The sequence below is a fragment of the Nicotiana tabacum genome, chromosome 22, assembly GCF_000715075.1.
Source record: "Nicotiana tabacum cultivar K326 chromosome 22, ASM71507v2, whole genome shotgun sequence".
In the NCBI taxonomy this organism is placed as follows: Eukaryota; Viridiplantae; Streptophyta; class Magnoliopsida; order Solanales; family Solanaceae; genus Nicotiana; species Nicotiana tabacum.
Genome location: NC_134101.1, coordinates 29,784,351 through 29,808,586, shown reverse-complemented (window position 1 = coordinate 29,808,586; position 24,236 = coordinate 29,784,351). Strand labels below are relative to the sequence as shown.

General features: G+C 34.7%; 1 protein-coding gene across 17 annotated transcripts; it reads right to left on the bottom strand.

The window, feature by feature from the left end:
* Window positions 1–324: 324 nt before the first annotated feature.
* Window positions 325–21,701, bottom strand: LOC107814753 (disease resistance protein Roq1). Of its 17 annotated transcripts, none has more exons than XM_075243637.1 (9): window positions 21,026–21,645; window positions 16,099–17,185; window positions 13,462–13,755; window positions 11,564–13,358; window positions 6,045–6,108; window positions 3,707–3,759; window positions 3,307–3,618; window positions 3,107–3,212; window positions 325–3,025 (listed from the first exon to the last, which is right to left on the bottom strand). In XM_075243637.1, the coding sequence occupies exons 1-4, from the start codon at window positions 21,520–21,522 to the stop codon at window positions 11,730–11,732; spliced, it is 3,507 nt and encodes a 1,168-aa protein (XP_075099738.1). In that variant the 5' UTR covers window positions 21,523–21,645; the 3' UTR covers window positions 325–3,025; window positions 3,107–3,212; window positions 3,307–3,618; window positions 3,707–3,759; window positions 6,045–6,108; window positions 11,564–11,729. The 17 variants fall into 17 exon arrangements, with proteins under 17 accessions (XP_075099738.1, XP_075099741.1, XP_075099748.1 ...); XM_075243640.1 differs by lacking the exon at window positions 6,045–6,108 and having other exon boundaries at window positions 325–573; window positions 941–3,025; XM_075243647.1 differs by lacking the exon at window positions 6,045–6,108 and having other exon boundaries at window positions 11,564–13,355; window positions 21,026–21,701.
* Window positions 21,702–24,236: the final 2,535 nt, after the last annotated feature.

Here is a 24,236-nt window from a genome sequence, read left to right as displayed (position 1 = left end):
ATTTGTTTGGTTCAGAGATAAGAAAGACTGGTTTTTGAAGAAAACCCAAATGAAGAAACCTACAAAACTCTTCAAGAATGTCAACAGAGTGGATACCCAAAAGAGAAAACTAAGTAAGAATTCGATAAAAGAGATGTTTCTTTAGGAAAATAGAGTCATACTGAAGGCTTTATATAGGGCCAACGGAAGGACACTAACTGCTAAAAGACACCCAATCCAATAGACTCAGTTCATCCAAAGCAGGCTGGAATATCAATATAAACCAAATTCCAATAACCATTAAAACTACTCAAATCTCGGATAACTAAGATGTGTAGACTTGCATTTGAAAAAACATAATATATTTTACCAAAAGCATAATAAACAAAAAGCTACTATACAAATTGGTTATCGTTTGAAGCCAATGAGTCAACACAGAAAAAGAAATATACACTATTTGAATCCAAAAGCTAGTGTCAACAAATATCCATAATACAAAGTAGTAGTAGTAGTTAGCCTATTAACATTTCTCTAACTCTTGATCGTAATGAAGTCTTCCATATTGCTAAATCTCTAAACATCATAGCGTATGACCTGAAATGATAAAATAAAACAAATGTCATACATAGTTCATGAATGCTAAACCAAACGAAGATAACGATCATAAATAGCAGGCAACAGTACTAGGTTTAGCAAGTAAATGAATACCATAGAGAATTAGTCATTAGGTTGAAGTCACATGCTCTCTGAATAACCCAACTCCATACTTAGCAAATGGATTAATATCAGGATAACGACATTTCTAAGATCTAGCAGCAAAGTGTCATTTACTGAATAAGCTATTTAGCACAGGACCATGATGTAGCACATAGTTTACGAGATTAATTCAAAGTTTATCTCTTAAATTTTCATTTCTAGTCAAAAGTCAGTGTTTAACATAATGAAGTAGCACACGATTTACCTGATTAACACAGAGGCCTACATCTCGCCTGTATAAGTCAGCATATTTGTTCATGGACACACCACTATCAAATTACCAAACATAAAGTAAAAGAAAATGAAGAACCAAATAGCATCTTAAATAACTCAATGTCATGCATATAGGAAAATCTAGCAACAGCCTTAAGATAATTGGGTAAACAAATGGCAAGGAAATTTTAAGTTCAAAAACATCAGAATATCTAGATGCATAAGGTAAGCAGAAAACAAATGTGACCATCTCACAATTTCTAGCCATGGAAACCAGTAAATTTAAAGATTGCAGGAGTAATATGAGATGATTGACTTGGATATAACAATTCCATGTAGGCATACCATATCAAAAATAGTAGTTCACACTTATAAAAAGAGGGGTCACCGGCACTCGAAAAGTTTCGTAAGAATTTGGTGTATGTCGTTAGAAAATAGTACTAATATATTAGTCGTGGCACCCTACGTACAAATCAAATTTTGGTTGCATGCAAAAGTGTCCCCGCAACGCGGCTAGAAGCAAATTTCTAAAACTAAGAGATATTAAGTAACAGTCACAAATTCCTAATCAAGTGGCTTAATCAATCTACCTCATGGACAATGAAGTTCCAAAATATAGCAAACACATGAGAAGACAGAAACTTGTAAGAATAGGAATTGTAAGAAAAGACAGAAACTTATAAGAAACTATCTGAGCTTCATTGATCCAGTAAGTATCCTATCTTCTATTCCATTTTCTCTAATTTTCACCTCCAAAATTTCCCAAACTGTTGTTCTATTTTGTTTGTGCTACAGATATTACAATCCCATATTTCTTACAGTACATCTATTCTTATAAAACACTGCAATGATGATTTGCAGATATAAATTTTCATTACATACTTCCATTTTACCGTTCTTCTCTGTTCGGGATAATATCTTCATGTTCAAATAAAAAACATAGATGATGAATAACAAACGGCTTAATAGCCTCATTTATCTCAAAGGTGTTTCTATTTGAAATTTAACATGTGAAATAACTGTAATCTAACTCATAAATAAAGGAATTAAAACTACTCAACCTATGAATGTCTGAAACTAATATATCATCTTTCAAAAACTTAAGGAACTACTCTGAAACACCAAACTCAATAGTATTATTGTTCTAGTGACAATCTCTGTTGTGACATTGTATCAAATGCCAAATAGGCTTCTTAAGGTAATGTAATATAAACAAATAAAATCAAACCAAGTCACAAGCAATATAGTGTAAACAAGTGAATCAGATATGAACTCTATCTCCTATGGTTATTTCTGAACATACTTTTAAACAAAATAAATGAAATAAGCACTGCTTAATTATGCAATAGTGTTATCTTTTGATAAAGCACCATATAAAGTATGTTTTCTATTCAGACATGTTTGCATCTGCTGGTAAGTTAGTAACAACATTTTCCTCATTAATCAGATGGTCTGTAGCCAGTTGTATATACTCATCTCCATGGCCAAAAAACTGTTCAAGTTCTTGCTCTTGGTAAGGCTCATTCTCATATACTTCATCTTCCACTACTTCTTCTGCCATTTCATACAAATCTCTTGGCTTTAGATGCACATCAACACTCCACCCTTTATTGACTACATCATCCACATAATATACCATTTGTGCTTGAAATGCTTCGATGTAAGGCTCATGTTCTTCACGTTCACCAGTATGAATCACTCTATCAAAATTAACACAATTAAAACTCCAACGATCCTTTTTATACCCTCTATCTCGAGTAGTGTCAGCCCATATACATTTGAAAAGAACCACCTTAAACCGACCATTATAATTAATCTCAATTATATCTTCTAACTTTCTATAATATGGTAAGTCAGCTTGTTGTAAATTTCTGTCAACACTGCTTGCAACACATGATGTGTTAGAGGTTAAAAAAACTCCACTATTCTGTGTTTTCAGACCTTTTTCTCGATCCAAAGTTCGAAATTTGAACCCATTAATGTTATATGCAGTAAATCTTCTTGCATTTACCGATGGACCTCGTGCTAGAAATTTTAGATCAGTAGACATTGTGTCCATTATGTCTGGATTCATAATCTAAATCAAAAAAATTTGTCTTAGTCGAGTTTCCCTATTCGAAAGGAAATATAAAATCATAATTATTGATTGCTTACTCACCCTCCTCAGGAACCAATCAAAAAAATCTTTATTTACTCTCCTCTCGATCTCTGTAGGTGAAGGTCGTCTTCCTCTTGAACTCCTCCTTATGAACTGCCTAAATTCACTACATGAAATAATTACATTAATGTTAAAGAACATGACTGCCATGTTTCAAACATTACAACGATAAAGATGTAAACTTTGTAAGTGTTACTCACTCCACAAATGGCATGACTATTGCACAATTCAGAAGCACATATCAATGAGCTTGTAGTTTCTGCATATGTGTTAAAGGGAAATTTTCAGAAGCTGATCCTGGTTTACCTAATTGAGGAAAGATAGAGGACATTTCAGAAGGCTCCGTGACATTTGGGTCATCACGAACACGCCTAGGTCTATTGAACTTTGTCTCGATATCCTCCATATACCGAGAACAAAAGGTAAGAGTCTCTTCAGCTAAGTAACCCTCCGCTATAGAAGCTTCTGCTTGTGCCTTATTCCGCACAAAGGACTTAAAATGGCCTAATTCCCTATAAAAATAATAGGCACTAAGTATATAAACTATTTAAATTGACCCAGAATACATATGGATTTACATTAGAAATGCTAATGATTTACCTCTCCACAGGATACATATGTCGATAATGCACTGGACCTCCGAGTTTTGCTTCCTGTGGACAGTTAAATGAACCATGACTGTAAACAATGATGGAGGAAATAGTATTTCTAAGTGGCAAAGTGTAAGTTCAATGCGCTCTTGGAGCTTATCAAGATCTGAAAGGTTCAAGCTTTTACTAGAGAGGGCTCTGAAAAATGAACAGAATTCCACCAAAACTGCAGTTACATGGTCTGGCAACACATTACGGATCGCCAATGGTAGCGATTGCTCGATAATAATGTGACAATCATGGCTTTTCAATCCAAAAATCTTTTTTTGTACCAAATCAACACATCTATAAATGTTACTTGAGTAACCATCTGGTACTACAACATTCTTCAAAGTTGTAAGAAACAACTTTCTGGTATCACGCTTATTATCACGTGTAGGCGGCATAAGTGAAAATACAGCAAGGTGATATGTTCAATTATCATCCGGCCAAAGATCACGCTTTATGCCCATTTCTCTTAAATCCTTCCGGGCATTAATATTCTCTTTTGATTTTGATTTATCATGGAGCAATGTATATATGATATTGTCGCATACATTTTTTTCAATATGCATAAAATCTAAATTATGACGCAGCAAGTTGGACTCCCAATATGGAAGTTCAAAGAATATACTTCTCTTATTCCATTGCTTAGTTGGTCGTCTTGATCTTTTCCCACTACCATTCAACTCTACTCCTCTCCCTTCTTCTATTTGCCTCAAAATATCAGATCCTGATAGTTTTAATGGTGGATTTCGTTCCTCTGTGCTTCCGTTAAAATGAACTCGATTCAATCTAAATCTATGATTTCTTTTCAGAAAGCGCCGATGACCAATAAAGCACCACTTTTTACCGTGATGAAGACGACAAGGTTCTGTGTCGAAGTTACAAGTTGGACAAGCAAATCCAGTATGTGTGTTCCAGCCAGATAGGATATCTAATCAAGGAAAGTCACTAATTGTCCACATAAGTGCTGCTCGCATTCTAAAAGCTTCATTCGATGAGGAATCAAAGGTTTCCACACCATCATTCCATAGCTCACGTAATTCTTTCAGGAGGGGTTGCAAGTATACATCAATATTATTTCCAGGCATCTGCTTTCCTGGAATGATCATTGATAGGGTGAAGGAGGTGTGCTTCATACACATCCAAGGAGGAAGGTTGTATGGAATCAAGAAAACATGCCAAATACTATAGGTAGTACTCATTGTTCCAAAAGGATTAAAACCATCACTAGCAAGGCCTAAGCGAATATTTCGAGAATCTGAAGCAAATTCAGAGTGAGTCAAATCAAATGTCCTCTAGGCCTCGCCATCCCTTGGATGCCTTATCACCCCATCGTTGTTACTCCTTGAAGCATGCCATCTCATATGCTCAGCAGTCTTACGACACATATACAATCTTTGCAACCTTGGTTTCAATGGAAAGTAACGCAAAACCTTTGCAGCTTGCTTTTTCTTCTTCTTGGGATCCCATTTAGATGTACCACAATACTTACATGCTTCCAATTCTGAATCACCTTCCCAATATAACATACAATTATTTGGACATGCAGGTATCTTGGTGTAGTCAAGGCCAAGTTTGTTAATGGTTTTTTTGGCCTCATAAAATGAAGGAGGTAACTTTGCATTTTCAAATGCATCTCTCAACAAATCCAGTATCATAGTCAATGCCTTGTCACTTAATCCACACAAGACCTTTATATGATATAATTTTACTACAAACTCTAGCTTTGTGTATTTGCTACCTTCATACAGTGTTTCATTTCCATCTTTGAGAAACTCGTAAAAATCACTTGGATCATCCCTATGCTCCTCGTTTGATATTTCATCTTCACCCAATGGTTGAGATATCTCTACATCATCAGCTTGGAAACTTTGGTGTCCAAATGCATCATGAATCATTGTTTCTATTGGATCTTCTGGGTAAAATGTCTCTTGCATTACATTTATATTTTCAGAAGACTCCGCCGCCTCTGTTACCCGTTTCTCACCGTGAAGATCCCAAATAACATAATTTTGAGGGAATGACTTGCAAATCAAATGATCGTGCACTATATCTCTAGTTTTCCATTTATCAAAACCACATTTAGGACATGGGCATCTTATATGTATCTCCTGCTGCCGAATTATTAAATGCAAATTCTAAAAATTCATCCAAACCAAGTAAGTACTCATTTGTGTTCCTCGGCTTTCCAATCCAAGATTTATCCATTGAAAACTTTATGTTTTTATTAGGGACCAGCCGAATCAATCAAGAAAGAGGAACCATATCTGTCAATGCATTGGGCATGAATGTATAGAGTATACCTCAAAAAAGCAATCCTTCAGATTTGGCTACTTCCACAATCTACTCCAACAATTTCAAGAGCTCCTTCAATCCAAGTTATTTCCAGAAACGTAGAGGAAAGAAAAATTCAATGAGGAATCCAAGCAAAAAAAATTATTACAGCAATCAATATATAGTTATTTGCACATGGCGAACGATCAGAACAAGCAGCAGAGAGAAGGAGGATCTAAAAACCAAAAGAAAACCTAGTCAGAAAGAAGGGATGGAGCAGGACAATGTATACGTTATTGCCGCTTTTTCTAGTTATTGTTGCAGTGGAAGTATCTGTTTAGAGAACTGATACACTAAATAAAAGAAAAGAAAATAAAAACTCCAATACAAAAAAAAAGTTTTATTTATTAACTATGTTATATGTGGAGTTTTTTTTCCCTCCAAAAACATGTGGTGGTTAATAACCTCAAACCTTCAAATATGGTATAAAAAAGTGGTACTATTATTGTGACGTTTTGAAATCTCCACAAAATTGAACTAATTTGTGTCAGTTGCCAAAGCCTCCACAAATTGATGCAATTTGCAGGGTTACCCGTAACCCCCACAATATGACCCCCTCAAATCCCATGACATGAACACCGAGACATGCGCGCTTACAACAAAATTCACCAAAGGCACTGATGCAGCCTTACATGCGTTTACTAGCAATATTCAATAACCATGCAGAGGAAAGGAATAAAGAAGAAGAAGAAGAATAGTGAAGCTAAGAGAGAAGAAGACCAAACTGAAGGCTAACAGTAAACAATTTTGTGAGCTTCCATCTGAGTCTTCCTTTTCTTTTTCCTCTCTTATTGCTAGCTATACAAACAAACAAAAAATAGCTTTGAATTCTCTCACAAATTTCTCGAAAATAAATACTATATCACAGGTTTTCCCCGTACCAAATATATACTCCTTTCACGTTTGCCGTATACCAAATGGACTCCCCACTCATTTGCAATGCCCAAATCTATAGATTCCTCAAATAGCCAATGCTGGTTCGGTTTTGTAATTTCCAACATCCCATAAGCCTCCTGCCACAGATTATTATACAGGATGTAGGCAATGCACAGCACAGCAACTGGAAGTGCATGAAGCTGTGCCCATTTTACATCTTTTCTCTATGACTTTGAGCTCTTGTGAATTATCTTTGCAAATATCAATTTGGTTTGGATGAAAATATAGTCATAGTTCCCCGATACGCTTAACCATATACACCATCTTCCATGTGAATGCTGCAGCTTACAACTCACCCAAGGAAGTTGTCATTATACTGAACTTTGGGCAAATCAACCAAGACTTTTTTTTTTTTATTGCGGTAATTGAACCACTTGGGAATTGCACGTTCAGGGTAGACAATTGTAGAAGGCACTCTTTCAGAAAGAAAAATTCGGTGTAACAAAGCATGAAAGTCATGTTTCAGTGTGTGTATAACTGTGTATTCTCTTATACTGTGTACTTTATTCCATACATCACTTGATTCGCTCTTACCACCAGACCGGAACATTGGGGGCACAGCTGATGCTAATTCACATGATAATTATATAACATCAAAACAAATAAGCAAATTCAGGCAGAACATTGTACTATTTAAAATCCATAATTTCTGAATGGAATTAGTGAGTTTATCAATTTCTTCTTGAGATAGGTTATACGTAATGCAAGCTAGAACGAGACAACACCAATCAGACAGCAAAAGTAGAATGCCAGTACTTGGTGTCAATATAAGTGGCACTGTACAATCAATCTGCTAAACATGATTCTAAATCCCTAGCAAAGAGAAAATCAGACAGGGTCAATAAAATAGAAGAAATCGAAAAATTCTTAGCAGTCAAGAGATGCTCCGAATTCAACGAATGACCATAAAGGGTCGATAAATGGTAGCATAACTTGCTTTGGCTTCAGAGGAACTGCACAATGAAAGAAAGTGATTCTTGCACTGGATAGAGAAGAGAACCTATTCGTAATCACCAAAAGAGGTCTGGCGTTGTAAATCTCCCTGACATCATCAACGTAACTTGAATTGGCATAAAAAGGTCAAAAACATTTAGGGTACAGAGGAGCTCCTATCGTTATAGAGGAATGGTTCCATTTGCGAGAGAGAAGAAAGAGGAAAGAAAGAAGAAAACTATTGGTTGGGAGAAGGTGGTGTAAGGCCGCATGAAGTTACTCTACTAAGATCGTAAAGACTCAATACCACGAAAAAATGGAACTTCTAATTGGCTTTTGCAAATGAACAATATAGAAGTGGAACTCCTTATATAGGAGTCTTAAGTTATTTACGACATGATACATAATCACTCTCTATGCTTTATAAGATAAACTAGTATCGTGCGTTGCACACGTGTTATTCGCGATTAATAAAAATTAAAGACAAGAAGAACAAATTAATGATAAATAGCCCTTGATACTAAAAGTAAAATAAATGTCACATTTGTATTAGATATAGTTGAAGGTTAATTAAGGGATGTCGCACAACACTAACCGGAAGATCGTTCAATCACTAATTAGTTAAATTGCATCTAATTTATAAAATAACAATAAATATGTACCTTAAAATCTAAGAGTAGTTTTAATCTTTGTTAACGTACTACTTTGTTCTAATATTCTAGCTCTTTCATTTCAGAATTGTAACTTGACCCATATTTTTTATTAAATTCATCTTATAAAAATTGATATTAAGATTTTAAAAAACAAGAACATATGTGTTTTTGAATGTTTCTCATTTAGAATGCCAATTTCGAAAATTGGAATAAATTTTTAAAAACCTTAGAAGGATGTTTAATGCTTTTCTTATGACGCCATATAAGAAAATAATGAATTAGTTTTATTAATTAAAAATTACCTATTCCAATTTTAACCATACAAGTATATGATAAATTTCATTAACTAATTATAAGAAGTCAAACAATGAATACAAATTTATTAACAAAAAAAGACTTTAAACCTGAAAAAAATACAATATATTAGAAACTTTCCTAATGTGAATTTTTAATGATCCCCCCAATCTTTTATTTCTTTTTCTTTTTCTTTTTTTTCCTCTTTGCAATTTTTGTTTCTTTTTATTTTTATTTTATATTTGTAATTTTTTTCTGTGAAAAAACCCATAAATTGGAGATTAAAGAATCCTAAACCTAAAAGTAGTTCAAAATACTTTTTTACCTAAAATATTTATTTAATCTGTCAAAATTTTATTAACAAAAAAAAGCTCCTAAACCTAAAAGGATGCAATGCTTTATAAAGTTGATATCCTTATGAAACTTCCCCCTTTTAATCAGTCTTTCCTTTCCTTTTTACTCTTTATAATTTTTGTTTCTTCCTTTTTTTTCGTCTTTGCAATTACTTTGATGAAAAAATCCACTAAAATGGAGAAATAAGAAATTTGTGTGAACTTTAAATTTTAATTCCTTCAATTATTTAAATGCACATGTCCGACATTTCTTGGAAGTTCTAAATTTATAACGATCCCCTTGAACAATAACTCTGTATATGATGTTGATATCAATACAATTATTGAAAATAAATACGCACATAAGTTTTATACTCCCTTCGTTCACTTTTACTAGTCAACTATTGACTTTGCACGCCCCTTAAGAAATACTCATATTAATTAGTGCATAGTCTTAATGGATTTGAAAAATAATTTGGAATGAGTAATTAATGTTAAGGGCAAAACATGAAAAATAAATTATTTTTCTCTTGATATGCAAAAAGTGACAAGTAAAAATGAAAATTTATCTTTAGAATACTTGACAACTAAAAGTTAACAGAGGAAGTAAGTAGTAAGATATAATGCCAAACCTGGTCAATATAGATATTGCAGAAGCAAAACACCATGAATAGAGAAGACTTAGAACTTGCATAGTATTACAGCAAAGACACGATAATAAACCTGTGAAATAATTATTATTTTATTGGTAGAAGAGACTCCTAAATTTAAAGTACGCACGTTGCTCGTGTACCCTATCTCGATGAATAATGTTTTTAAAAAATTTCATAAATATTATATTAAAAACTATGATTGACTCATAAAATAAAAATTTAAGCTTCTCAAATTGATGAACATTGATCCTATATAGGTAATTCAATAAATTATGAAACTCTACCCGATAGAAGTCCTCAATCATCATTCCTTATATTCAACTTAAACTAAGTTTCACTTCTATAATTTCATCTGCTCAACTTCACAAGTAATCATGCTTCCCTTTTAGTTTCAGCATGAACATCATATTATTTGAAATATCTCATAAAAATTATTGTTGTTTAAGTAATCTAATTCTGAATTCAAAACAGCTGCATTTTGTTTGAACTTGTTTTTTGAAAACTATGTTTAGTTAAATATTTTGTGTGACATACTTTTATTGCAAATATTCAAAGATTTGTCAAATAATATGAATAAAAAAATCAATAATTTTGGTGTTTAGAAATTTGAAATAAAAGCCATTTTTTTTAATTTTGAACCAATATTATACCAAATAATTTGATATTAGAAACATCTAATAAAAAATCCAAATAAATAGTTGATGAGAAATTTAAACTTATCCAAGTAATGATTAAAATATTATTTGGCTTTACAATAAAAAAGGTATTGTTACACAAATAGCCATCCAAATTCATTGTTTACTTTTTCTAACCGATACATAAATTATACATTTATTATATATAGTTATACACATATTATACATTAATTATACATCCGCGGGCTATTTTTACTTGAAGAGATTAGGTAGGCGGCTATTTGTATTAATTCTTCATTAAAAAATACTCACGTTTAAAAATTCACTAAAAACAATATTAGTTGATCTAAGAAGTCTCGTATAATGCAAAGAGTTTAACATCTAATATTACTTTTAACATGGTTGATATTACATGTTTTAAATCATTAACTTAAAAGTTCAACTTTTAACATAATTTACTTTGCAAAATTATTGCTAAGGAAAGTATTTTTATAAGGATAATTTTAAGTTCCTCTATATTAGGAGTTCCTACATTCTTCAAATAAAGAAAGATTTAATGGCCATAATTTTAGTTGATTTTAAACAACTCAATTTTAGGAAAATAATTAAATGACTATTTTGTCTAATGTGAACTATATTTTAAAAGGGTAAAAGAGGCGAACGACATTTCGCTAGAGGCCTTCATGCTTTTAATATAGTATAGATAAATATTCAATTAACTAAAAGCAAATATCCTGGTAAAAATAATATGGGCTAGCCAGTTTTCGGACTGGTCATTCAAAAATAGTCAGCGCTTGCAAAGTCATTGAAAAATAACCATTATTTTGCTGCAACACGAAAAGTTCCAGCATAATATACTGAAGATCGGTGCACCTGTATATGAACTTCCAGCATATTATGCTGGACCGGTATATTATACTGGAACTCCAGTATATTATGCTGGAGTTCTAGTATAAATATTTTCCCTAATTTTTTTAATATTTATTTAACCCAATAGCATTCAAAATCTAAGACTAATTTTACATTAGAAATAATAGCATTTATCGAGTTACCTTAAACGTGAACTCTTGGTAATCCCCTGAAGACACCAGCTTGTGGAGCTATTCAGTCTGGCCTCAAGCTCATGTGCGCTAGGGTTATCACTTAGATAGGGGGTCCGCATCTATCGCAATTGGTATACGCTTCAACTGCTTTTCTTAATGATTTCGCTTTAACTGCCTATTTAGGTAATTCTAATCGAACAATTCTCGTTTTGACTCGAATTGGCTTGACTAGACTCAACTTCTGGGCAAGCAACCCTTTCTCAGTTCTGCTCTCGAAAAATTGTCTTTCAGACTTGTAAATCAAATGAACTCCCCATTGTCTCGTAATGTGCCTTTGGATAGATGCCTCGAATAGGCCATACTGGTTAAAGTTTAGAACTTGTGTGCCAGAAGTCTGCAGCAAAGAATACAATGGTATGTAGGCAAAGCAAACACACCAGCTATAAGTTCTAGACGTTGTACTGACTTTACACTCTTTCTCCAGCACTTCAAGCTCTTCCATATGATTATTGCATATCAATTTGGCTTTGATGAAAGTATAGTCGTACTTCCCTGATAGCCCTGAATCAGGATCGTGGACACCTGCCCCCATGCAAGTGACACAGCATATAGCAAAGCCCTCAAATCTATCATCATACCAATCCTCAGGCAGTTTAAGCAAGATCTTTTCCTCAGTACTCTGATGTTTAAACCATGTGGGGATAGCACGTTCAGGAAAGATAATACAATAAGTCATCTTATCATCCATGCTGTCTGAAAGAAACAAGCTCAGAATCTCATCCAACACTGAGTTATCATCGCTCTTCTCTGTGTATGGTTGTTGATCAAAACTATAGTTGGTGAATGAGGCCAAACACAACCCTCGGTATACCGACATAGCTAGAATAATTTGTTTGGCCAGAAAATCTTCTGCATACAATTCCTTTATACTTGGAGGAAGTTTGGGAAGTTTCTTAAGTTCATGACAGTGTGTTATGTTGAGATATCGAAGTTGATAAAGTTGACTGATGCCATCAGGTAGAGAAATAAACTTGTTTCTGCTAAGGTTTAGTTCCAATAGAGAAGTCAAGCACGTAAGACCATTAATCTCGTCACCAGATAAATTGCATCCACTGAGATCCAAACTTTTCAATGCCCTCAAACCATGAAATGCACAAGGGAATATCAAACCTGTAGCAGATTGACACTTCATCTCTCGTCTACCTTTTAATGATAGGATTTTAAGTTTGCTTAAGTTTTCCATAGAATCTGGTAGTCGCCAAACGGCAGTGTTTCCAGCATAGAGCTCCTCCAATTCTTCTAGATCACCCAGGCTTTCTGGAAAAGTTGCCAGTTTTAAGCAGCCTTTAAGAATTAAAACTTTCAGTTTTCTCATCTCGCTAACACTGGCTGGGAGTCTTACAAGATTTTCACATGAATGCAAATCAAGCAAACTAATACCAAAGAGCCGTCCTATTGATGAGGGTAGTTCCCGAATTGCAGTACGTCCCAAAAGAAGCTCTGATAGCAATTCCATATTCCCCCGAATTTCTGGAAGAGTATCTAATTTCTCACAACCAGAGAGGTTGAGGCATTCAAGAGATTCCATTTGAATACTGCTTGGTAAAAACTTGAGATTTTTACAGTTCTTCATGTTCAGAGAAACAAGCTTTTTGAGATTGCCAATGGATGGATGAACATCTTTCAAGCTTAAACAACTTTTCAGTATTATCCTCTGCAGGTTTGGAATCTCAGAAAAATTGGGTGTTCGGAGTAAATTCTCTGAAAAACTTAAATTGAGAATCGTCAACTTGACAAATGCCTGCTTATAAAAAAGTAGAAGAATAGAAAGTCAGCTTTAACCAACTCTTTTTCTTTGAAAGAAAACTAAATACTTAAAGAACCGTTATGAAAGAGATCACCAATACCTTTGGTTCCTTGCAAATTTCAACAAGAGAACTAAAAGTCATGTTGAGCCCAACCAGGTTTCTTGGTTGAAAATTTGTTGGTAAAGATTCAAAACTGTAGTAAGACCAATCAAGCCATTTCAAGCTACTGGGGAGATATTCAATAGTGTCAGAAACTTGTTCATAATGTCGGACCTCCTCCCCTTTGACCATGAGTAACCTAAGACAAGGCATATTTCTGAAAGCTTTGCTCCACTTGCATATATGTCGGTCTGAGCCAATTGGTACCATTATGCCTTTTACTGACTCTGTCCACTGAAAATGGAAGATGTAACTACGTTAACCAGAATTCACATCAAAGAGAAAGACTCTATTCTCCTTAGACAAAGCATAATGGTGTTACAGAAATAATAAAACTACTGAAGGATTTGCATCTGGCTTTCATTCAGAGTTGAATCAAATAGTTTCATGACTTTATTAAGAACAGCTTTCTCTTATCATATTATTCAGTTGCTACAGTAGTTCAGTTAAATATACATTTTCCTAATCAAAAAGAAATTATCATATTATACATTTATTTCTCAACTAAAAATGCCCAATAAACTCAAGATTCTATGTTTTACATTTAGAAAATCTCTTTCCCTTACAACAACAACAACAACAACAACAACAACAACAACCCAATATAATCCCACTAGTGGGGTCTGGGGAGGGTCTCTTTCCCTTAAAAACCTAAAATCTACTAGCTGCTTCACAACCCGTTTTTTAATAAGTTACTTGCTTCTTCAACTTGAAAACCAGCAGAAAATCCTAAGTGGATACATGGAAGTTTCAAAAGAAAATTCATTCGAAAGTTCGTTCCATATAGCATAGCGTCTACGAATTGCTAAACCACAAAAAGCAAATTATGTTGAAACTTATCAAAGGATAGCTTCCCCTATAATCTAAAATAAAGTACATTCAACTATTAGTTCCTCATATAATTCTTCTCTAAGAGGGAGAAGACTTTGCAACAATCTAATTTACAAGAATGACTGGACACGAAGTTTAAGAATGTAAAGAATATTTTTGAATCTTGTGATCTTAAACTAAAAGCGAGTAACATACAAAAAATACTCTTATAATCTTATGGTCTTAAACATGCAAATGAATGTTGGAATTAAAGACTTACCAAATATAAAGAATGGCATTTTTTAAAGCAGACTAGAAAGGAAACTACATCAACAACAATAACATACCCACTATAATCCCACAGGTGGGGTCTGAGGAGGGTAGTGTGTGGGCAGACCTTACCCCTACCTGGAGAGGTAGAGAGTATGTTTCCGATAGACCCTCGGCTCAAGAAAAGATGGAAGAAGAAGAAGAAGAAGAAAGAGGGGGGAGAAAGAAAGAAGAGGGAGACAAAAGACGATAAGGAACAGGAGAAAAAGTAGCATCAAATAGTAACAATCAAGGAGCAACGATTTCCAGTAAAAGGGGACATACTAGAAAGGAAACTAAGACACATAAATTGAAACGGAGGGAGTGCCAAATGTCATCAGTCAAATAGCTCTCAGACAAATAACGGCATAACTGAAAAAAGACACTGCAACAAATTACTTTGAAGTAAAAGTAAATTATATCACTATTTACAGGTAGTAAAGAAAGCGCTCCCTAAGATGTACTTCCATTAAGACAAATAACATGAATGTAGGCAGACGAAACAATATGAGAGATAATCATATGACAAAAGTCAATAAAAGTTTGTAGAGCTGAATTGTGATAACACAAAAAAAGGCACATTAATTTTGTCTTTTTTTCTTCTATTGGCAGGAAACACTTATAGTCAGAGAAAATCAAAAAAATGAACACCATTAAATTGTAAAAAAGAAAAAATAGACGACTCAATGAATCAATCAACTATGCCATGATCTCAAATTACTTTGTATTGAACTATATCAAACCTTTATATTCATCTTGCTTTATTCAAATTAGTATTCACAAGAATCATCATACTTAGTACTATTGTGCCGCTGGCTGTCAACCTACTATAATCCTCCTTTACGAACTTAGGACCGCCACCGGCTGTACTTTGTTCACACGGGCGGAGTTATGAAAATAGAACTACTAGCTCCTAATGATTTAAATAAGACATCATAAGGAAAAATTGGGCCTATGAGTAATTTTCTCTTACTAATATTACTTTAGTGGATAATAGGTCATAAAAATTTGACATTTTTTATCATATCAAAAAATAAAAGAATCAAGAGCACAAGATCTAATACAAGTATCATAATTGAAACAAAAACTCTAGTAATTGTATATTGAGTAGCTATACCAATTCAAATCTCCCAAAGGCACATGTGATAATATATGAAAGTAGAATCCGTAATAAAACTATTCTCATTGATGACCACATGAGAGACACATGCCCGCAAAATAGAAGGAATGTGATTCAGAGATACCAGAGTATACTAGTCACCAAGATGTTGCAATTGATTTAATTAAGAAAACAGCCCATAACTTGAAGTTTACACTATTAAGAAAAATGTTTTAGTCCTAAAATGCTGTACAACTCGATGTCTATTGTCTAGTTTTCACTTTTCATGAATCCCAAAAAATGCAAAAGAAACAAGACAAATCTCAAGCATCCTCAAAATGATTAGAGGAGACACATACCCGATTTGCAGAAAAAACAGTTTCTATATCGTTTTCATGCCATATTCTACTATGGTTCCACGGTTTGTCCTGATCAACATCACGTGCCAATTGCTGACCCATTTGTTCAATCAAATCATGCATCTCAACCATTCCTTCTGAAATATAAAGAAGTGATTTCTTTGTAAGGACATCTATTCCAATCTCTGATTTGAAGCCAAAACTATTTAGTATTGTTATCACAAAATCTCTCCTTTTTCCTCTAAAGAAGCATGCAATATCAAGAAATATATTCTTGTCTTCATAGGACAATCCATCTACACTTAAGCTGAGCTGCTTAACAATTTCTTCATATCCAGTATCTTTGAGTCTATCCAATGCGCTTCCCCACTCAGTTATGCCTCGTTTGTAGAGAAAAGAACCCAATACCGTAAGAGCTAAGGGTAAACCTTTAGCATAATCTACTACAGACTTAGAGAGTTTTAAAAACTCTTTATCTGGAGTCCTCTTCTGAAAGGCATGCCAACTAAAAAGTTCAAGAGCCTCGCATTTCGCCAATTCAGGGACAGAATATAACTCGTCGTGGCAACGAAGTAAATCTGCATTTCGGGTTGTTGTAACAATTCTACTGCCATCACCAAACCAATCATGCTTTCCAACTAAATACTCCAACTGGTGGTTGTCATCCACATCATCAAAAACAATTAAAACCTTCCTGAGACAAAACTTTCCTTTTAACATGTCAGCTCCTTCATAAAAACTTGCTACCTTCAAAGATTTTTCATTTAAGATTCTTGAAAGAAGTGTCTTCTGCAAGTGTTTTATCCCATGCTTCTTTGATTCTTCTCTAACATTTGCAAGAAAACAAGACCCTTGAAACTGATTAGAAATATTGTCAAAGATTTTTCTTGCGACCGTTGTCTTCCCCACGCCACCCATTCCCCATATTCCCACAAAATAAACACCTCCTGATCCAACTTTCAACATTGATTCCACTCCACCAGTACGAGATTCGACTCCCACTAAATACTTCTCAGTTGCTGAAACTGTGTGGTGCACATTTTGAAATTTCTCGTGTACAATCCGATCAATGCATTCTGGCTCATTCCTGTGATGAATAAGAACATAATAATTAATAACAAAGTAGTGAAACTTATTCAATGCTAAGCAGAGTCCATATTCAATGTAATTCTTTATTGAAACTTAATGTCCAAAGAATCAAGATAGTTAAAGTAACCAGAAATCCTGTCGATGTTTTTTCTCTAAGCTGTCCTCTGTACCACCATTTTTCAGATTCCAACAAACAAACAGTTTCATTCCCATTTTAAACAAAGATCCTACTTCGTCCAAACAAGATGCAACTCAAACTAGCTTTTCATCCGTATGTGGTTAGCTTCTGCATTTCGAGTTGTATTTGCTACGAGTAAAAAGAATTGAGTGGAGATAGATGTTGACAAGTGAAAACAATTCCTGGTATTAAAAGGCGTAACATTGTTTGCCGAGCTTTAAATTGAAGAGGAAAAAAGAAATTTAAGAGATAAAGCAAGATTATTCTAGAAAAAACAGTCATTCATGCCTGCGACTCTACTGGTGCCAAAGCAGGATAGACTAAAATTAGAAACTGGTTTATTAACACATGATATTACATCTTTTTATTTTTAGCCAAGAAGCAAGAGGTCTGATCAACACATTCTACCTCCAGTAATAACATTGTAACATATTTGAATCACTATGATAATTAGTCATAGGGGTTTAAATGATTATAATCATGCAAAGTGCTGGGTGTTGCAACTTTGCTCATATAACATTTGAACTGAGCTTGTATGACCCCATCGTGCAGCTAGAGCTCGGTTCAAGGAACACTTTCAAAGTGCTAGCTCAAGCTTAATTGTAAATTATTTTGTGAAGCAAATGTTCAATTTGCTGTTTGAGAGTGATTTTATACTCTACTTTCTTCAAGCCCTTTTTTTAATAAGTAATAGAAAGAGTAGCATTATGTCAGAAAACCAGCATAAAGAAAGTGCTGGTTAGTATGTACAACCCAATTACAAACTGAGCATAGTACAGGTTTTAGACCATTAAAGAAAAATTTTATTAATAAAATCAGCACTAAGTTAGTGATGTATATGTATAGTATAGGGATTACAGAAAGCTCAAACTCCTTTATGATTCTGCAAGGAGCTGAGAAACTCTCTCATGTTACCAGAATCATAAGTATTCTCCATCCTACACCAAAAAGTTGACAAAGAGATACATTTGAACTTAAAACAAAGAGATAGACACTAAGGGTGTGTTTGGTACGAAGGAAAACATTTTCCTCATGAATTCATTTTCGTCCAACAACAACAACCCAGTGTAATCCCATGTTTTGGTTAGCTTAAATGTTTTGGAAAACATTTTTCTCGTGAATTCATTTTCGTCCAACAACAACAACAACAACCCAGTGTAATCCCACAAGTGAGGTCTGGGAAGGGTAGGATGTGCGCAGCCTTACCCCTACCTGGAAGGGCAGAGTGACTGTTTCCGATATACCCTCGGCTAAAGAAAAGATGGAAGAAGCACTGATAGCAAGTAATAGCAAGACAAGAAATTTAGAAAACTAAATCCAAGATAGCAAAAGAGAATATGAAAGAAGTACTGATAGCAAGTAATAACAGTACAAGATATGCAGTGATAGCAAACTAAGAGAGTACCGATGGCAAGTAATAACAGCACAAGATATGCGATAATAGCAAACTAAGGATAAAAGGGTTAGCATACTAACACTAATACTATTAAACGAAGGAAGACAAAGGGAAACGCTCAACTACCTACTAACCTTCTACCCTAATCCTCAACCTCCACACCCTCTTATCAAGGGTCATGTTCTCGGTTAGCTCAAGTTGTGTCATGTTCCGTCTGATCACCTCTCCCCAAGACTTCTTTGGCCTATCTCTACCCTTCCTCTTACCCCAAAGGTCAACCTCTCACACCTCCGGACAGGGGCATCTGTGCTTCTCCTTTTAACATGCCCGAACAATCTTAGTCTCGCCTCTCGCATCTTTTCTTCCACAGGGGCCACTCTCACCTTATCCCGAATAACTTCAATCTTAATTCTATCTTAACCTAGTTTGCCCACACATCCATCTCAACATACTCATTTCAGCTACTTTTATTTGTTACATAGGAGTTCTTGACTGGTCAGCACTCTGCCCCATACAACATAGTCGGTCTAACCACTACCTTGTAGAACTCGCCTTTAAGTCTCAACGACACATTCTTATCGCACAAGACACCGAAAGCGAGCCTCCACTTCATCTACCCTGTTCCGATACGATGTGTGACAATCTACTCATCATTCTGAATTATGGACCCAAGGTACTTGGAAGTTGGAACTCTCTCTCCTGGGAATGACTTGTGTATCAAGCCTCACGTCCCCGTTCGCTTCCTCGGTAACACCGTTGAACTTGCATTCCAAGTATTCTGTCTTGGTCTTGCTCAACTTAAAATCTTTAGACTCAAGGGTATGTCTCCAGACCTCTAGCCTCTCATTAACACCACGTCGCATCTCATCGATCAGGACTATGTCACCTGCAAATAACATGTATAAGGCACCTCCCCTTGAATGTGTCGCATCAATGCGTCCATTGCGAAGGAAAACAAAAACGGGCTAAATGTTGATCCCTAATGCAACCCCATCTCAACCGGGAAGTATTCAGAGTCTCCTCCTGCTGTCCTTATCCGTGTCTTAGCTCCATCATACATGTCTTGGATCACTCTAATATACGCTACAGGCACTCCTTTAACCTCCAAATATCTCCATAGAACCTCTCTTGGGACTTTGTCATAAGCTTTCTCTAGGTCAATCAATACCATATGCAAGTCTTTCTTCATCGCCCTATACTGCTCCACCAATCTCCTCACAAGGTGAATGGCTTCCGTAGTCGACCGTCCCGGTATGAAACCAAACTGGTTCTCGGAAATGGACACACTCCTCATCCTCCCTTCTATCACCATCTCCCAAACTTTCATTGTATGGCTTAACAACTTGATACCCCTATAGTTGTTGCAGTTTTGGATATCCCCTTGTTCTTGTACAACGGAATTATCGTACTCCACCTCCACTCTTTAGGCATCTTCTTTGTCGTAAAAATGACTTAAACAACCTAGAGAGCCATTCCAAGCCCGCCTTACCCACGCTCTTCTAAAATTCCACAGGGATCTCGTCTGGCCCAGTCACTCTACCCCTACTCATCCTGCATATAGCCCCTTCAACCTCCCTCACTCTTATGCGTCTACAGTACCCAAAATCTCGATGTCGCTCTGAGTACTCCAACTCACCCAGCACAATGCTCCTATCTCCCTCTTCATTCAAGAGTTTATGGAAGTAAGACTACCATCTCTGCCTAATTTGTGCCCCCTCCAACAAAAAAACTCTACCCTCCTCGTCGTTTATGCACCTCACTTGGTCTAGACCACGGGCCTTCCTCTCTCTCACCTTCGCCAGCCTGTACAACTTCTTGTCCCTGCCGTTATCCCCAATTTCTTCATATAAACGACCAAAGGCGCGGTCTTAGCCGCAATAACCGCTAACTTCACCTCCTTCCTAGCCTTCTAATACCCCTCCCTATTAGCCCTCTTCTCCCCCTCGTCTTGAACCTATTCGTTCCACGACCAGCCCCCTTTGTGGCCACTAGAGAAACCCTTCGAGACCCCTAGCACCTCTCTCGCCGCCTCCAATTGGAGAAAAATATTTTTTCTATCGAGAGAAAAAAAAATATTTTTCAAAACACTTTTTCAACCTTCCCCATCCCCTCTAACTCCCCACACCCCACCTTACCCACCCTCCCCACCTTGGCTTTTCCCTTTATCTTGAACACCACTATTTAGGAATGTAACAAACACGTAATGGACTTTTTTTTATCAAATTGAACTCATAAACTAGTTAAGTACACATTTATTTACTTACCCGTTAGCACATTTACCAAGATCCCATCCTGCTATATTGGCTGCTTTTTGGAGAGCGTCAGTCCACCTCTGCACCTTCTCCAAATCATTACCCTCGAAATTAGCCTTGTGTTTGGCCATCGCTTTTGCGAAACTACTTTTGGATCTTTGCATGCGTACATCTGATGGGTCAACATTGTAGAATATAGGGATAGCTTCCTGTCCCTTCTTTTCAACACACTCCATAAGTTTGGTGAGTTCCTCCAAACACCATACCGATGAAGCATAATTTTTGGAGAATATGATTATGGCAACTCTTGATTCTTCAATGGCTTTCAATAGTTCAGCTGAAATGGGTCTTCCTCTTTCAAGTTTCTCATCGTCTTTGAATACGTTGACTCCTCTCTCTTCCAAACGTTTGTGGAGATGGGCCACAAAGTTGTTGCGGGTATCTTCACCTCTAAAGCTCAAGAAGGCATCATATTCCCATTTTTTGTTCAATTCCTTTTGGGAATCCATGTGGGAACTTATGAGTACTTGGAATCTAACGAATAGAAAGAAGATCGAGATGAAGAAAAGTTGGGAACATTTAAGTTATTCATTGACTGAGACAAGGAAGAGTCAACGGGGTCAACTTTGCTCATTTTGTTGTTTCCCCTTTTAGGATTTCATATATTTAAATATTTTAGTTCGGTACTAAGGAGTCTTTAAATGTTATACTAATATATTATTTGACTTTTTCCCTTTCTTTTTGGTTTTTCCGAAACGATAACTTTTGTTTGTTCGATTTTAATATTAACTAGTGTATAAAGTCATAAATTTTAATTTTTATAATTAAAATACTCACAAATATAAAACTAAAAATGTTCTAAGCTCACATGACTCTCTTAACAAGATTTTATCCAAAACCAACAAATATTAACCCATAGAGAGAAAAAAATAGTACATAAAGGAATAAATTTTATGATTGAAAATATTTTGTTACTTGCTAAAAGCTAATTGCTGAAATTAGAGAATACAACAAAGACTAATCCAACATATGCAATTCAATAGACGAGAAGAAACACCCTAAAATCGTAAAAGTATTATGTTAAGATGCTTGACATCCTAGAGGTTAAGAACTCGTTTGGCCAAGCTGCAAAAAATTACTTATTTTGAAGAGAAAAAAATCAAAAGTACTTTTTCCAAAAGTACTTTTGAAAAATAATAATTTGTGATCGGCCAATTCATTTAAGAAGTACTTTTTGCAACATTTGTTAAACAAATTGTGTTTAGCCAATCTTCCTAAAAAGTATTTTTGAGTGTCAATTTACCAAAAGGGATATTACCAAGGTCTTATAATTATTGTAAAGAGAAAAATAAACTTAAATATCTATCGTAAGAGGCTTTTATTATTTTTATTTTATTTAATTAAAATATAAAACATAAAGTAAACACACATATTAAAGATTTAAATCAATATAACATATATAGTTATACCAAAATATATAATATTATCTAGTATAATTATTTATTGTCATTGTTCAATATGAATTAGAAGTCTATTCCACAAATTACTATATATTGATAATCCACCATAAAATAGTAAGCAAAATCGTTCACGCATGAAAATATTTCTAAACAATTTCATCTCTAATTCTATCACACAACGCCTCCATATTAGTAGAAGACTTGCCCGGCATTTCTACAAGAATACCAGAAGGCACATCTCCTTCCTCAATCTTTGCAGTAATGTCTTCATTAGCATAATAGCTGAATTCCTTATCGGTAGAAGAATATTGTCGAATGAAATTATGTATAGCCATGGTAATTGTAACAAGATGATTCTGAGCAGTATTTTAAAAGGCGTGGGCGTAAGGCGAGGCATTTTACATATGCCTTAGCGAGGCGTAAGCCCCGAGGCACGGGGCGTAAGTCCCATAGGTATTTAATTTTTAATATTTTATAAAATAATATAATTACAGTAAATATTTATAAACAGGTAAAATTGCATAAAAATTAAAGAAAATTATAAATATGTATATATATATATATATATATATATATATATATATATATATATATATATATATATATATGTGTGTGTGTGTGTGTGTGTGTGTGTGTGTGTGTGTGTCCACAAAAAACTAATCAAAATAATCTATTATACGCTACTTACAAGCACAAGTAATTTGAGTCTAAAAGAATAAAATTCTCTATATGGAGGAACAAAAGGGATGATTAACCTGGAATTTGAACTTTGAATTTGCTGCTATGAAGAAGAATGTAGTTCTCTTTGTATTTGTAAAAAAAATTAAATACTTTTGGGAGATATTAGCAAACTAGTGGACAAAATAAAAAGTTGGGAAAGACCATGAATTAGGGCTTCAATCAATAAAAAAAGGTCTTAACTTTTAAATTTAATACTTTAGAGTTCCTTTTTAAACCTTTTGAGTAATTACCAAACTGACTTTTGAGAATCTGGGTATTATATGAAGGACTTATTCAACAAATTTTGTTTTAATTTGAAAAAGTCTACGGGGCTTACTCCTCATTAAAAAAATGCGCCTCGAACGCCATACGCCCCAAATTGTTGGACGTACGCCTCTTGAGACTTTCGACATATACCATCGCCCCGGGCCGTTTTTTGTACGTCTCGTCCCGAAAATGCCTTTTAAAACAGTGATTATGAGTGTCAACTTGAAAGATGACATTGAACGTAAAATATAAATAATTTTAAATATATAAAAAATATTTTCGTAAAAAAATAAATAGTTAAGTATGTTTAAATTTAAATTCAAAAAGAGAAACTAATTATTAACAACACATAATGCATAATTTATTTATTTTTAAAATTTAAATTAAAAAAGAATCTAATTATTACCTAAGCTAACTAATTTTGTCTTAAATTGTCAAGTGACCTATTGCGAGACTGTCACTTGACTTAATGTAGAGGTTTCTACTTATTCTTTTAATAATATTTAGAAGATTATGCGTTGCAATTGTAAATTTATTACCTATTTGTAGGTAATTTTCACAAATTAGATTTGATAATTGTCTTAAAGATTCGAGAATTAATAGCCTATAACAGAAGAAAATTATAAATGATTATTTGTAGGAAGAGAATTGATAATCCAAAGAAGGATGTAGATAATTTGCTTTAGCGTGAAAAAAGAAGATTGTCACGACCCAACTCTATGTCAGGCCGTGATGGCGTCCAGCACCGTTGCTGGACAAGCCAACAGTGAACAACT